General features: G+C 45.5%; 1 protein-coding gene across 2 annotated transcripts in view; it reads right to left on the bottom strand.

The window, feature by feature from the left end:
- Positions 1-16,553, bottom strand: part of SLC24A4 (solute carrier family 24 member 4) — a 52,501-nt gene that overhangs the window by 19,854 nt on the left and 16,094 nt on the right. For both annotated transcript variants that reach the window (XM_072427709.1, XM_072427710.1), the window contains exons 3-5: positions 5,328-5,404; positions 3,230-3,304; positions 1,479-1,563 (exon numbers count right to left, since the gene is read on the bottom strand). In XM_072427709.1, coding sequence (XP_072283810.1) covers positions 1,479-1,563; positions 3,230-3,304; positions 5,328-5,404 — 237 coding nt within the window. The remainder of the gene's footprint in view (positions 1-1,478; positions 1,564-3,229; positions 3,305-5,327; positions 5,405-16,553) is intronic.

Genomic DNA, 16,553 nt, shown 5'->3' with positions numbered 1-16,553 from the left:
GATAGATAGATGATAGATAGATAGATAGATAGATAGAGGGATAGATAGATAGATGATAGATAGATAGATAGATAGAGGGATAGATAGATAGATAGATAGATAGATAGATATTGGATAGATAGATAGATAGATGGATAGATAGATAGATAGATAGATGTGATATGGCAGGAATATGGAGAGAGAAGGAGAAAGGTGGAGAGAAAGAAAGACAGAGGAAAAGCAGGAGGAGAGCGGGGCAGGGAAAAGGAAGGTAGGGAGGGAGAAAGAATAGGAAGGAGGGGGACAGGGATACATATTAAGGTAAAAGGGGTGAAATAAAAGTAGGAAGACAGAGAAGAGATTGTAAAGCTGTTGTACACAATGCATAATCAGCAAAATTAGGGTTCACAAACCATTAAAACTGAGCACTGCCTATATTCCTGTCAATGGGACTCATTTTATTATTCTCATTTGAAGGAAATAAGAAATCACCATCTTTCCCACAAGAGATACCATACATTGCTTCTATTATTACTTTGTGGTAATAATTACTAATGATCATAGATGATCTCAGGAGAGGGTTGCAACGATGTGTGTATAATGTTACTAATACATCTCTGTCCTATTAAGACTGATCAGCAGGTGGCGCTGTGCACATTATTATTTCTATATTGACTCCTATGGTACAGATTGCAGAGCCCTGGCCAAGTTTCCTGGCTGCTCCACTGACTCTAGCCAATACTCCAGAGATATATACTGCTTTATGACTTCTATATAATGGCTTTTATATTAAGGCTGCTATATTTGCTTTGGGCTTCCCCAGGTAGATATTAAAAAAAAAAACATTGTATCCATTAAAAAATCATTAAAGGTATTTTCACATACTGCTGATATAAATACATTAAGCTGTCCTCATATTCTCTATGTAAGCAGTGGAGCTCTCTGATCTAATAAAGGTTTTATTGCTTTGAGCAGTGCTGTCAGTCTAACACTGTGAGCTTGTTTACAGGATGGTAGAGCCAAGAGAATACATGTTCTGTTGTATTGCAAAACTCTTCTAAATCATAACAAAATCATTTTTTAATCTAGACCTAATATTAAAAATGTGTGTAACCCCCCCTATCATCCTATTTCACCCCCCATTAAAATTTAATTATTCTGGAGATTGAATTTCACAGATAAGCACTGAAGATCTGCATTGCATTGCTTTTTGGGGTTTGCATGTGGGGGGGGGTTGCTGAAGTTCATATGTGAATGGTATCATTCAGGTGGGGCCTGGGTTGGATATAATGACATCAAAGTGCATTTCATGCATCAGACACATCATCAGGTCATGGTCTTTAATATTGGCTATGATGGAAGATCCAATCATGTGTCAGATCTGTCCGTCACAAATCAAATCAGCCAATCAGGATTCGGAGAATGAGCCACATTGGTCTGATCTGCTCCTAGAGGGGGCGGAGTTATACTAGTTGCAGCCAATCAGCACCATGACTTACCAATAACGGAGGCGAATAATTCCGGAGTTGAGCTTCCAGCTGCCATGAAAGTTGCACCGGCCACATCCTCGCTCAGGTGCAGCCTCTGCAAAATACAAATAAAATTAACAAATCCGTTCCCAAAATTACTTTTTATTTTGGGTAGAGTGGTGAGGGGTTAGAATACAATCAGATTTTTATTGTCATTGGTCTCCCCAATTTATTGATCCATTTTCATCATGTGGCATGGTGATCACGTGGAGTTCAGACATCAGGACATAAAGGGGAAATCTTCCCATGGGGGTTCCGGTAATTCAGTCTGATAGGGGCATTCCCTTACTTTCCTCACACTTCCTGTTATATGTACAAGACAGGAAGTGAAGGAAAATCCCCTCAATAGGACACAAATGGCAGATAATACGTTACAGGAAGGAAACCATTTCCAAAATGAAAAGAAAAGAAGCTACAGAATGAGCTCCCTGTTATAGGGTGACAACGTTCAGTCCCTGTTGCCCAGTTGTGTTCGCAGTTGTCACCCTGTCACATACACTCCCAATAGATACTGCATGTACACAAACACAGTGCTCCATTGTCACCCTTTGAACAAGGCAATTCATTTAATTCATTTAGGGTTTACATTCACTTTAATGACGGATGAATGCCAAGGACGTCCCCCCTGACCATCATCCATACCACGGAGAAGCAGAGGATTGTGGGAGTTCTCCTGGCACGGTGCGGGCAATGGGGAGCCAGCCGGTGCCATAACATATGTCTATACATTATGCATGCACAGCCCGCTTCTGCTATTCCTGAATAATTCAAGATAAACAGTTCAGATTCTGAAGACGCTCCAAATGTACAACAGATTTTGTGATTATTCACACCGAGCTCCAGGTTTCTGTGCGGAGAGCCAACAAACAATTCGGCTGCAATCCGGAGGTGAGAAGCCAGGGAGGATTGGGAGATGATGGAGGCATGGTGGAATAATAGATGGTGAGTCCAGTGGCAGATATAGCCAACAGCTGTCCCCTGTGCAGAGATGATCTGGGCTCTGCCCCGTGGGGAACTATTTAAGGGCCCTCGTATGAGCTCCTTGTGGCTGAGGAGGGTCCGAGGGCCCTTGTGCAGTGCCACACCTATCACCTCTCTACGTTCACCCCAGGGTCAGTCTGCCAAAATGTGCGATTTCAGTGTCTGATGGATAACAAAGAGTTAAAGCACCAAATATGTAAAAGGCTGCAGGGGACACTTTTTGTAGCGGAAGGGGTGAGACTCCCAGGTGTCAGGGGACCTTCAGGTGTCACCTTTTTGTCTGGTGCCAAAGGTTGTTGTCAATGACACAGATCTGCCCTAACCAATCTGCTGTGCTGCAGTGCCAACGAAGGATGTGCTGAAAGCCAAAAAGAGTGGAGTGACAGGGGGATCAGCTCATCAGTCTACTGCTTCCCCTTTACTAGCCAATCAAAAGCTGGGGAGGTCTTAGCTAGGCTCAGACCTGCCTTGGGATCGAGCGATATTGCAGATTAGACAGCAGGCAGCAGTGAGTGGAGTTGTACTGACCATCGCCCCCATTCATTCTTTATGGGTAGAAGCAACTTGTAGCGTCTTCCCTGAGGCTCACTGACACGAGGAAGCGGTAACCGCACTGCAACCTCACTGCAAGATCTCCTGCAGTGACAGATGGGGTTGTGTGACAGTTGTGTAAAGTATACAGCTATGTATCTGAGTTCAGCATAGAAATCATATCTCAAAATAGGAAATGGTGAACTAACCTCGCAGATTTTCTCCAGAGACGGCACAAAGAAGTCATCGCACACAATGGCCAAAGCGTAGAACATGTACAGCGCCTGTGAAGAGAGAACAGAACGGGCCCTATTACTCCCCTGGCCAATCACCAGCCATCTTGCCCGGCTCTCACACAATAAATTATTCAGCGGATATAAAATAAATCTTTTTCCTTTGTGGTAGCCAGGAGGTTTCTGATGTACCTGGCGCATTCGTGGGGCGATCGATCGTTCATAAATAGCCAGCTGATGCAATTTGCCCCGTTTTATATTCGGATGTCAGGAACAAATGGCATTGCTGCTGGAGACCTCGGATATGCGATACGGCCGCATTTCACATCGATCTCTGGAGCGCTGCACTAATGCAGGGCCGCAGGGATTCAGGGCTTGGCATAATGGCAGAACAAACGCTTTGATTAGGTTAGGGGGGCTGTCAAGGTTCCCTCCATCACAATGGTAAGGAAACTTCAATTAGCTGGACTGACGCCGGAACGGTCAGGAAGAAATCCGGCAGACGTCGGCCGAGGTTCAGTACTGACCTCACAATCCTCAGCCATCCCCAAATTCTGGTGCTCAGGGTCCAACCCACCCACAGGAGGATCGGAAGACCCTCGGGTAGTCTTTAGTCATTCGTGCTCTGGTGGGTCCTCCTACTCACTGCCCTAGTTGTTTGCCTCCTATATTAATTTTTGTGCCTTCTGGTGGGCCCCTGGTCCCTATTACAATTGTGCCAGGAAACCATGTGCCCCAGTCATTTGCCCCCAAAACTCCTTTTTTTGTGCCCTCTGGTGGCCCCAACAGTGCTAGAAGCTTTGCATTCTGATGGGCCCTCCTTCTCACTACCAAAGTCATTTGCCCCCAAATTTCATATTTTGTACCCTCCGGTGGGCTGCTGTCCCACATTACCACTGTGCCAGGAAAGCCTGGTTCTCTAGTGAGACCCAGTAATTTGTCCCCAAAATTTCTTTTTAGGGGCCCCTGCTACCATTGTGGGGGAAAAGCTTTGCGTTCTGGAGGGCCCTCCTCTTACTACCCAAGTCATTTGTCCCCAAAATTAATTTTCAGTGCCCTCCAGTGGGAACCTAAACGCTGCCACCATGAAACCAGGAAAGTCATGTGTTCTGGTGGGCCCTCCTTCTCACTACCTCTGGTGGGCTCCAGTCATTTGCTCCAAATATTAGTTTTTTTGCCCCTGCTGTCGTACCCCAAAATGCCAATGTGCTGGAAAAGCTATGTATTCAGCTAGGCCCCCCTTCTCACCACCTGTTGTGGGCCCCGGGTCCCCAGTCCAACCCTGCTAGTGCTGAAACCAATGATGGGGTTTCAATACAACAGACACACAGCCAGCTGAGTTGCGTTTTGCTTGAGGGGTTCAGACAATATGAATGTCATTATACAAACTTTTGTCTAATTGCTCCCCCATCAGTGACCGCCCTCCCATAATTATTGCTCCACTCCTGCGATTTGTTACCGGCACGGACAAAGCAGTCCGCACTGTAATTAAAAAGAAATGAGAAGGGAGCGCGGCTGAGGTTATATAAGACTCAGAAATTCCCCCGGCTACGGCCAGATAAAAGACGCCGCCAAATTCTTGGAGTGCCAAAAATGCAATTTAGCAGTAATGTGATTGCAGGGTGCCGGCTGAACGGGGCTGTAATTATACCTAACGATACACCGCCATTAAAAATCAATTCATTCCATTCGGTGATGATGCCAGAACAACGGCCCCATTCACACATGTAAGTGTTCACCCGCCTGAGCGTGAGGCCGATCAAACGTAGCAATCACGGACAATAAGGTTTCTGTTTGAAAAAAAATGCATAATTAGGGTGCGGGGAGTTCTGACCTGGGAAATGATAAAGGGATGGAGAGGTGGAGAAGAAAAATTTGCCCTCCAATCCTTCCTTCTTTAAATCTGCCTTTCAGCCTCCTACTCATTAAATCTGCCCTCCTGTGTTCTTCTTTTTAAATCTCCCCTCCAGCCTCCCATTAATTAAATCTACCTTCATTCTGTGTTCATTAGAAGCTGCAGCAAGTCAAAAAGACCCCCCTCATTTCTTGGGACCACACAGCATCTATAACTTACACAGAAGATGTGGAGGAGGATGGCTCCTTGTTGCCGCTCTTTAATGTTGAACAGATCATCCGGAAACTCAATAATTGCTGCAGAGAGAGAGAGAAGGAATTAGTGATCTCCATGACTTATAATATGGTGACACAATATTAATAAATTAGCAATATAACATGGATGAGGAGAAGGGGCAGGAAAGGCACATTTGGGGTTTGCCTCTCATGTTTCAGGCCCCGGGAAGGATTGAAAATTGAAAAACAATTTCAGATTAAAAACCATGAGTCCGGATTCTCACCATGGTGGTAATATAAGGATGCGTCTGTGATCCTCTTTGGCATCATGCTGCCAATCGCTGAGCGTGTTTGTAATGCAGACGTGTTATTAACATGCCTGAATGAAACGCTACGGCTGCAGTGACATCCATAGGGTCTCGATGCCAATGAGCACCACATGGCAGTGCATTGCCATCCCCACATTCAAATCTTGTTGCATTACTCAGAGCTGCAACTGTCTCAGAGCTGTCACATTATTTGCAGCACACAAATCTAGAAACCGCATGTTGGTGCACTGAAGGATATATGTGTTGTGTCAGGGCCCTATTCACATGAATGGAACCGCAGTGCAGCATTGCAGCAACTGCTTGAACACATGCGTTTCTCTTGCAGTCTGCATGGAAAGGTGCGAGGATTACTAAACACCAACCAAATAACGTTCAGTTGTGCTCTGTGTAGCATAAAAAATTGTCCTAATTGGTTTTTCATCCTTTGCTAAATCTCAGTGCTGCTGATCTGCTGCAGTCACTTCCTGTCTACATGCACCCTATGCATGGCACTTCTCAGGATGGGCCTGGCCTGGTGACAACACCACATGGCAACCTTGCCTGTGCAATGTGTGCTGCAATAGCCCCCATAACGGTGACAATGCAAGAGAACAACTGGGAGCCAGCGCAATCCCCAAGGGTGGTCACTATGCCTGCAGGGTGTGTTGAAAAGGCCACTTGTAGCCCCCAAAAGTCTTGGTTACTGGGTGACAACATAGAACCACAAATCAGAGACAGGGACAGAGCGTTGTCACCCTATAACAGAAAGTGGGTGACCAAAGACCTTTGTGGCAGGATCAGGGATTATTTTTAAAGAATGCTGCAGATTAAAAATGACCTTTGAAATGTCATTTTTTAGTTATTAGATTTACTTTTATTTAAAATCTATTGTCCATAAGGAATCACCTGAAATATATATATATATATATATATATACACACAAACACACGCATTATATAGTAGGTAGGTACTGTGTACGTATTGTTATGTGGACTGCATACAGAATCAGTACCCCTGCCCCTCCCCCCTGCCATGGCACCATGTGATCCCGCATATTCCCCGCCAGTCTGCATGCCTTGTATTGTATCTGTCAGTTCCGCGCTCCGGCTCCGGCTTAACAAGCTGCTGGGATTTTAGCTCATTACCGCCAACATTGTGTGCAGGGCTGACAGAACAAGGCGATGAGATCCCCGGAGACGGGAGGAGGGTGTCTCTGCCCTTCCAAGACCTCTCCGCTACCTGCGCAGCACCTGGCAGCAGATAATAACCTACAACAGGCGCTACAAATCACGCCACCCCCCTGGAAAACAGGAATGTGGGCATGAGCGAGCCCTATATAAAGCAGGGAATTTGACATTCCCTCGAACATTCCCTGGGAATCTTCCAGGTCCATGTGCTTCAATGGCAATAATTGATTCCCACAATTATTTCAGTGAATGTCAGATTCACAGTTTTATAAATAGAGCTCCGAGAGTCCATTCGTCATTTATGTTTGGTGTGACTCTCTTGGGGTGAGCTAAGCCAGCTGGGTCTAAGATTTGGGATTGTTCAATGGTAACGCATGGCATGTGTTGGGTCATCCTTTCTTGCAACGCACACATACAACGCTACCTGCATGTCTGCACCACAACCCAACACAATGCATGGATGCAAAGACTCTTTCCAAAGCATTTTTTTAGTTGCACAGGATCTGTTTTTATTGTGCCGTGACCAGGGGTGTAGTCGTAAAAAAAGAAAAGGGGGCACAATAACAGTGAAGGCTATCAGTGGCGAGTGTGCAGGAAGAGCTTATACGGGGTTCCCGAAAAAAGTGAGGGCATGGCGTGCCTGCCCCACTACACCCCTGCCCCTGACAGCCAATTTATTATTATCAGGCTGTCTATGGTAATGTGAGCACATGCGCGCAATAAAGTGAGCTGCGTTGTGGTTGGATAAAGTTGCACCAATAGCAGCGACTTTTTTAAAGAATTGATGGGTGTATCCAGGTGTACCTGGATTGCTTCTGCTGCCAGTATATTTCAGTAATTTAAGACAACAGAGACCTTCCTGGGCCAGCCAGAAACATGGCCATCGATGGCACCTGTAATGGAGAGGATTTGCCTGGTGGCCATGTGGAATAAAGTGAGTGTGGTCTGAAAAGAGTAAATCAGTGTGGGGGATTAATGTTGGGGTTTAGTTAGGACAGTTTGCGGGGTCAGGAATCAGGGGGTTTATTTTCACATTAGAATTAGGATTTGGTTAAAAGTAACCTGAAAAGAGAGAGACCAAAGAGTTCTGACCCGTCTGTAACCTTGTGTGCCCATTATGAGGGGGCTACCATTATTCTGGTGATGAGAGTTCCCAGGTCTGTACACTTCTTGTGCCCATTATGAGGAGCTTCTAACAACCCTGCACCGAGTTTCTGGACGTGTACACCTGCTGTGCCAATTATGAGGGGCTCCCGTTATTTCTGTGCTGAGTTCCCAGGTCTGTACACATGTTGTGCCCATTATGAAGAGATTCTACCAACCCTGCACTGAGTTCCTGGGTCTGAACACCCACTGTGCCCATTATGAGGGGTTCACATTATTCCCATGCCGAGTTCCCAGGTCTGTACACCTGCTGTGCCCTTCCTGGCACTGAGTTTTTCAGTCTGAACACCTGCTGTGCATATTATGAGGGTCTTCCACCCTTCCTGTGCTGAGTTTCCGGGAATCTGTACACCTGCTGTGCCCAATATGAGGGGTTCCCATATTCACTGCCCTGAGTTTCTGGGTCTGAAAATATACTGCGTCTATTATGAGGCGGCTCCCACTATTCCTGTGCCAAGTCCCTGGGTCTGTACACCCCCTGTGCCCATTATAAGGCGGCTCCCACTATTCCTGTGCCATGTCCCTGGGTCTGTACACCCCCTGTGCCCATTATAAGGGGGCTCCCACTAATCCTGTGCTGAATCCCTTGGTCTGTACACCCCCTCTGCCCATTAGGATTGCTCAGGACACACAGACAGCCATTAACATCAGGGAAATAAAACTTTTGGTGTTTTTTAGTTTATTCTTTGTATTCCGCATCCCATCCCTGGCAGGAATATTTATTATTTGTTCCTTGTATTGATCTTCCGCCTGTTTTCTTTCTTCCCCAGTAATTCTCTCTGGCAGTGATCACCGTTCCCACATTCCGGCAGTCGGAGACAGAGAAGGTCTGGCGGTTGCAGTAGTGAGAGGCGGCACCATTGAGCTAATTACAGCCGCTTCTGCGTGGAGAATTGAATGCTCGGCGGCGGTGACACGCAGGGATTACAAATCCGCCTTAACAAGCTGCACCTTTAAATCATTATTTTCCTCATTTAATGCCGTGGTGTTCCAGGGCTGGAGATTTAATTACGTTCTGGGCCACGGCAAACAAAGCAGCGAAGGATTTCGCTTCGTCACAGCGCAGCGGGATCCGCGTAAATTGGCGGTCGCTGAACACCAACCTCTATGCTGAAACACAAATCTGTACAAGGGGAGTGTGTCGTTTTTAGATGGAGGTGGAAGATTTGATTGGAAGAATGGCCGTCGATGGTGCTTGGCTGGTGGGGGGGCTGTGTTCTCCCACTCTTCGTGGGTTGTAGTGACATCACTGTGATGATATCATTACACAACAGAAGCATGAGAACTGGAGACAAGGGTCAGACTACGTGTGCTGCCCACTCCATTGAAGAATTAAGAAAGCCAAAGTTTTGGCATCCATGGATGTTCTTTGAAGCTTAATGAAAAAAAAAGTTTTGGCTTTAAAATTAGTTTAATATGATTTATAATGTATTCCATATGTCCCTGGAGCCTAAACTTTATTGCTCCCCCTGGGGGCACCCTTCCTGATGCCCCTATAGCCTTTGTGACTCCCCTCTGTGATCTTGTATTGGCTTCCTGGTGAAACGACCAAGTGGAGGTCACCAGTTATCCGCCCAATGGTGTCACCATACTCCATATAAAGCCCTGTACACCCGTCACAGAGATGAATGGTCAGGGAAGAACCTGGCATGTGTACAGCGGTCCCCGATGTTATTTATCAAACATCCCTGGCTAACTGGTGGACAACCAATTGGGAATGACCACAGTGCATTTCCATAGAGGAGAGCACAGCGTCACAATGTGAGAAGAATTTTTGTTGCCCATTACAACCAGGTTTTCTATTTTTATGGTCATACGCGGCACCTGGAGAATAAAGGGAAGATTCAGATTGGTTACTTTCTTCCCCCTGGAGTAGCTCTTCCCCCAGGCATTGGTAGGTGTGCGGCCTGTAGTTTATGAAAAGCACACACTTATGCATGCACGTTCCTCGTTACAGATGTGACAGTTGTACCGTTGTGATTTAGGATTCGGCAGCCGCGCATTCCCTCGCTCTACCATTCCTGACCCATTTGTCAGCTCAGCTTGCCGCCAGCCCACACAGCAGCTCTACTCTCATCCTGATTTATAGAAGCTGCCCCAGATTCTTTATTTCATAATACAAAGAACATGAAATATTCCCCAATGGAATGACGGCAACTCAAAGATTCCACGCGTAAAATAATAAAATAAGGGTAAAAATCCTTTGAATAACAAAATTGGGGGTGGGAGCAGTCATGGAGAGAACTATAGAGGAGAAAGTCCTGGATTTATCAGAATATCGCAAAATGAGCAGTGCAGCCTGATGTGGGGAAAGGAAACCAAATTCTAAGGTGTATCACTGTTCTATCAAAGGTAGAATTGTTAGAGCGTTACTTGAGGGGTCACCAGCAGGAGGAACATGGTCGTGATTCCTCTATATAGATAGAATTGTGGGGTCACCATACCTAGAGGGGTCTCCAGCAGGAGGAAGGAGGTCCTGGTTCCTCTATATAGACAGAATTGTGGGGTCACCATCACTAGAGGGGTCACCAGCCTGATTCCCCTATATAGATAGAATTGTGGGGTCACCATCACTAGAGGGGTCACCAGCAGGAGGAAGGAGGTCCTGATTCCTCTAAATAAATAGAAGTGTGGAGTCACAAGCAGGAGAAAGTCCTGATTCCTCTATGTAGATAGAATTTTCTATATTGTGTGCTGGATCTACAAATTGGGTTTTGATTAGGTGGTGTACTTGCCCCCCCAATATATATTGCTGTGTGGGAAGAATAATTCCCCCTTCTTCTGGTCCTGATACGCAGAGCATTGCTGTGAGCTGAACTTTGCGTGTCTTCATTTATTTGATGACGCCAGCACAGCCGTTGCATAATTAGCTTTCATTGATTGCTACAGATTGAAAATAAGTAGAGAAATTGTTTCTAGTGGGATAAAAATGTGTCAGTATAACAAACACGCATGAAATCCTCCTCCGGCTAATAAACACAACAATGGTGACGCTCCCATTGGATTATGAAGGAACAGAGATTAGCAACCTTTTATCTGGGTCATGGGCGCCCCTCAGAAGTTACAGAAGATGCTGTCATGTGATCTCCCTGAAAGTTTTAAATCTGAAGATGTTTTATAAGTTTCTGAATATTATTGTAATGAAGTAACAGTAGTGAGGGGGTGGGGCTATCCTCAGCTCCGCGGGGGAGTGTCTAAAGAGCAAGTCACAGAACTCCCAGGCAAAGAAGAGACTCCCGAAAGCCCTTTTCCTTCCCGTGTTGGTTTTTAGAGGAATTATGAAGACATCTGGTGTAGTTTATTCGCTGACATTACCTTGGGTGGAACTTTAATGTTCTTTGTGCCACTGTTCTGGAACAAATGAGATCTGTAGCTCCTCAGCCTATAACACAGCAGCAGATCTTCTGCCAATTTTTTACTTGTCCAAATTGGATTAGCTTGATCATTTTTCGGAATAATAGCTGCAGAATCTTTTTTTTTGTTTTTGTTTCCAGTTTAGCAATGATTTGATAAGCAGGGAAGTGACCACACTCAAGTAGGTATTATTGTTGGGATGTTTCTAACTGTTAGAAGCACCTTGTGTTTGCATCTGGTTTGTATCACTCTACAACAAGAAGATGGAGAATGCGGTGCATTTAGTCCCAGGATGTCAGCAGAACAATGCTGAGATATAAAACACTACAAAGAACAATAGGGAATGATCTTCAAAGGCCCTTTGTTCTATAGCCGGGGCCCAGTGATCATATGAGCGGCGGTCCCTGGCTGAGATCAGTCAGGTACAGATCAGTACAGCAGTCATTTTCATGGGCCATCATGTTTTGTAGCTGCGGTAAAGGTGGCAAATGTCATTCTATCTATTTCCTAAGAGACTCCTAGGGGGTGTGTTGCCACCCAGGAGGATGCCAAGTGACCTATCACAATGTCCCTGACTTGTAGTTCCTCTGAGGTTGCCAGTAAGCATGCTGGTATTTGTAGTTCTAAGTCCCTAGTGACTGAGAGCAAAACTGCAGTTCCAAAATGCTGTGACATTTGGGATCACAAATGAGGCGTGTTGTTTATCTGGGACTAGAAGCAGCTTGCTGGGATGAGAATGGGGGTGCTGAGGAAAAGAGCATGCTGGGGCTAGTAGTTCATCAAAGTAGTTAATGAATGTTGGGGTGCTGTGAAATTTGGGGCTTATCGTTCATCTGGAATTTGTAGATCAGATCCTTAATTAGGAATCTGGAGGTAGGGGGGCTGTGATATTTGGAGCACTAAGCAAATGAGTATGCTGGGACTTGCAGTGTATTAAGAACTAGTGGCCCCTTGCTAAGACTTGTAGTCCCTACACAACTGGGCCTGCTGTGATTTGTCATTCAGGTGCCGCAGCATTTCTTGCGCTTTTCTGCAGAAAATTCTATAGCTGCTAGAAAAATCATTTCCTTTTGGCTGCCAGTCATCTGCTCCACGCAGAACATGTAAAATTCATGAACACTTCACCCGAGGCCAATGCTAACATGTACTCAGAATTCGCTCATTTATCCCAAGGTTGGCTGCGCAGCGCAGCGGGGAGCTCCACAGCGAGGTGAAAGGACCTGACGATCATTACCAGAAAAATCCCAGCCCGGCATGAAAAATAAAGCGGTCTGGGACCCCGGGACCCAGCCTGTCACCACCAGTGGTATGGATGACACTGGTCAATAAACGACCGCAATTATCCCCCCGACATATTACGAGCTATGGGGTCCCTACAGCGATAACGACGTTCGCAGTACTTGAAATTTTTCATATAATTGTCATTTCTAAAGTCATTTTTAATCTTTTCAAATCAGAAGCTTTCATTGAAATGGTCCCTGGTGATCCTGACATGAAGGTCCTTGTTCCTGTTATAGGGTGACAACGCCAAGTACCTGTTCATGTACTGTGCTCTCACGTTGTCACTGTTGTCTGAAACAGATTACCTTAAAGCCACATTACACAGTCATGGTCTATTGTTGTCACCATCAGAAAGCTCTCCCTGAGTAATCATGCAGCCATTATTATTTCACTGCAAGCACAGAGCCGTTTCTGTCTGGTCACATGACACTAGGAAATGGGCTAAGCTGCCTTGGCGGTGTCTTCCACCATCTTTTCCAGCTACAGGGTGTAGTTGGTATCATTCTGCCATCTGTCCAGGGCCAAAGACAAGGGCAGGGTTTGTTTTGTGGCTTGTCACTCATGAATGCTGAACCCCTCAAATGCACGGCGGTAATTTAGCATACTTATCCGCACTTTCGGTCCATTAAAGAACAGGACTATTACAGGAGCTTTGATGTATAAAAATCTAAATACCATCATCAAATGAGGATAAATAACATTCCTTGAAGTGGCATAAAGAGGGCTTGAAGAATGCTGGGTTACACATCAAAGAGCACCGGTCTGGACGGTGGGGGGCGGATGATCCAAGGCTCCCATACCCGGCATTCACAGAAAATATCAGAGAGCCATAGGCGGGTTTCATATGCCATTGAAAATGACAAGGAAATGCCCGACGCATTTCAAGGGCTCATCAGTCCCCTCTTCTTTAGGGCTGAACGACATGTACACAAAATCATCTGTCAATGGGCCATCAAATATACGATGATTATCCAAAAAGAGTTTGGGACAGATAAAGATTTGTACAGGCAGATTGCCATAAAAGCACTTAGCTGTTGCCACTATATCAGGATCCCGATCAGGATCAGCAGAAAGCATTAAAAGCATTTATATACGGACGTAAAGAAACAATTGACAAATGTAATAATTGTGCAAACAAAGCATTTAGGCTGCCTTGCTTAAAGTAGACCCCCCCCCATTCCCCTCTCTATGTCTATGAACCCTCTCCATGGCCCAGCACTGTCCCTGATCTCACCTCGGTCCACCAGCGGTCCTCTTTGAGGGTAAAAACTCAACACATGAGACTCAACACAGAACTTCTAGAACTTGCCGTTCCTCAGAGGCTGCCATTAAGCATGCTGGTATTTGTAGTTGCTAGTCGTAAACCTGTAGGTTCCAGGTGACTGGGAGCAACATTGTAGTTGCAATGTGGAGTCACCGGTTCTTTAAGAACCAGGGTGAAGGTGTGAGGAGGAAAAGTGCCAGCCCCTGAGGATTATGCAGGATTGCTTGATCCCTAAATCACTTAGGGTTAGCGTGTTTTTTTGATATACAGAGAACCTCCCACTATTTGGGGGGGGGGGGTCCTATTAAATACATGAATTAAATGCGGGGTGCTGGTCAATTAACATTGGCTGATGCAATGAAAAGTGACATTTTCTGATTTCCATTGTGATTCAATGCCAACAGTATGCAATGTATTTCAACAACCAGGCAGCTGGCATTTTTAGGCGTCTGCAAAGTATTCTCATGACAGGTGCTCTTTAATATGATGACACTGTTTCAGCTGCAGAGAAGTGAGGGTTTAGGGGAGGGGGTGGCAATGATACCATGACTTCTTCTTTGTCATCTGAATAAATAAAACTGCTCCAGCTACAGAGAAAAAATGCTCCTCAATTGCAGATGAAATATGCCACTGTCAGAGCTACAGAGAGGAGACAGGATTGAAGCGTGAGGATTACAAGACAACAAAGTGTTGAAATACTGTTGCAGCGACATGTAGGAGACACGGTGCAAAGAGTAAGGCCAACAAAGCTAAAATACTGCCCCTCTTTATCATCACATGAAATATGACACTGTCTAAGCTACATATTAAGGTCATTCTTCTTTTATCTTTTCCTTGGCTTTTTTAATGCTGGGGCAAGTACCCCAGATTTCAGCTTGATCTGAAATTTCAGCTGGTGTTCCATGAATAATGAGAATCTAATTGCAGTCATTGGTTTGAGGTTTCTCCTTTGGCCCGAAGCTCTTGTTTAACGTTCCCGCTCTCTGTAATGGGTTTATTAGCACTTCATGCTGTTTAATGGCATTAAAAAATGTTATTTGTTAACGAGACTAATTGTCCCCCTGTGACGAGGAGCTTAATGATCCGGCGTAGGATGGCGGGCGGTCCCAGGAGTGCGGCATAGCTGATGGCGCTGGAACGCGGTGAAAGAATGGCAGCGCCGTGGGCGTGGTGTCCCACAGCCTCTTACTAACAGCTTGTACTGGAGGAAATGTTCTTGTCAGATGAAAGGCGATCCAGACAGCGCCTGCTGGAAGCGTCCATCCGCCACCGCAGCCAAATCCGCCCATCTGAACGAAGGCAGAAACCCAAATCACCAACCAGGGAGGGGGGCAACTGCAAAACTTATTGCGGGGTTTGCCCCCCTTCATTTCACTTCTGGAATGGTCCCATAGAACACCAACTGCACAGAAATCCATCCAAGTGGGGGCTGTAACTAACTGAGATAATTCTCTGATTTACTGCAGGAGTATGAAGGTTGTAGCTGCCGCCTTCCCCCTGACATCCACTAGCCCACAGGGCAACATGGTGCACATTTCACATGGGCTTTTCCCCTTTCTCATTGAAGCCGAAAACTGAATCCTATTTGTCTTATTTATTAATTTCTTTTTCTGGTGTGTATTCAATGAAACCCCATAAATCCCTTCTAGCCTTTGCAAAATCTGCATCTTCTTAATCCCTGTGGCTACAATTCATGCTCCATTGTCTTCATTTGTAGCCACCCCATTGGGATTTGCAGAGCTGCCCCCCCCCCCCATCCATAATACACAATGCAAGGAATCATGTGACATGGAGGTTTCTTATAGGAAGGAAGCTGACCTTGCAGCTGCTCTGCTGCCCTCTAGTGTTCAGCCAGAACCACCAGCAGCCTTCACATCAGGGGTGTCAAACTCAAATACACAGAGGGCAAAAATTAAAAACTTAGACAAAGTCACGGGCCAAACTTGAAGTTTATTGATAAAATAGAGGAAGTTTTTCCTTCTCAATAGATAAAAAAACCTTTTTATATGGAAACAAAGAGGTTTTGCTTAACATTCAATCTGGAACAAGCCTATAATGGAGAAATAGCACCACTACTACAATTCTCTGGGTCTATAAAACAGTCCAATGCGGGGCCACGCATAGGCAGAGGCCGCTGGTCTATAGACACGAAAGATGCCCGGAATTGTAGTAGCGGCGCTAATTCAATGCAGCAGAGAGCCAGCTGCAATTCATATTTAGAAATCCTTTGGGGCCAAAAAAATTCCTTTGGGGGGCCATATTTGGCACTTGGGCCATAGTTTGACACCCCTGCTCTACATCGACTGCCAGCATATAAGAACACATTTTCAACATAGGAACAATTTTGTAAAATATCCATGACCCAAATATGATGGTGTGCTTGTTCCTCTTTATTAACTTTTGTGAAAACTGGGACTTCTTCACCAAATAAATGGAATTTGGCATCAGGACAAGATCACTTAGGAATGAAGAAGTTCACTCATGTAAGTATACATCGTCCCAATTAGCAGCAGGGGGGTGCAGAAGGAATGGAGATACAACTAACACCCTGTGAAGTTTTCTTGGATGTGAGCAGCATGCCCAGTGACCGCAAAAACTTAAATTCCAAGCCGTCCCTTGCAGATTTAAAAGGACAGTATATCTAAAGGCAACAAATTTTTGCAGCGGAGTGG

Source organism: Pyxicephalus adspersus, chromosome 12 (genome assembly GCF_032062135.1).
Source record: "Pyxicephalus adspersus chromosome 12, UCB_Pads_2.0, whole genome shotgun sequence".
Classification (NCBI taxonomy): domain Eukaryota; kingdom Metazoa; phylum Chordata; class Amphibia; order Anura; family Pyxicephalidae; genus Pyxicephalus; species Pyxicephalus adspersus.
The sequence above is the reverse complement of the archived record's forward strand: the minus strand, read 5'-3'. Positions and strand labels throughout refer to the sequence as shown.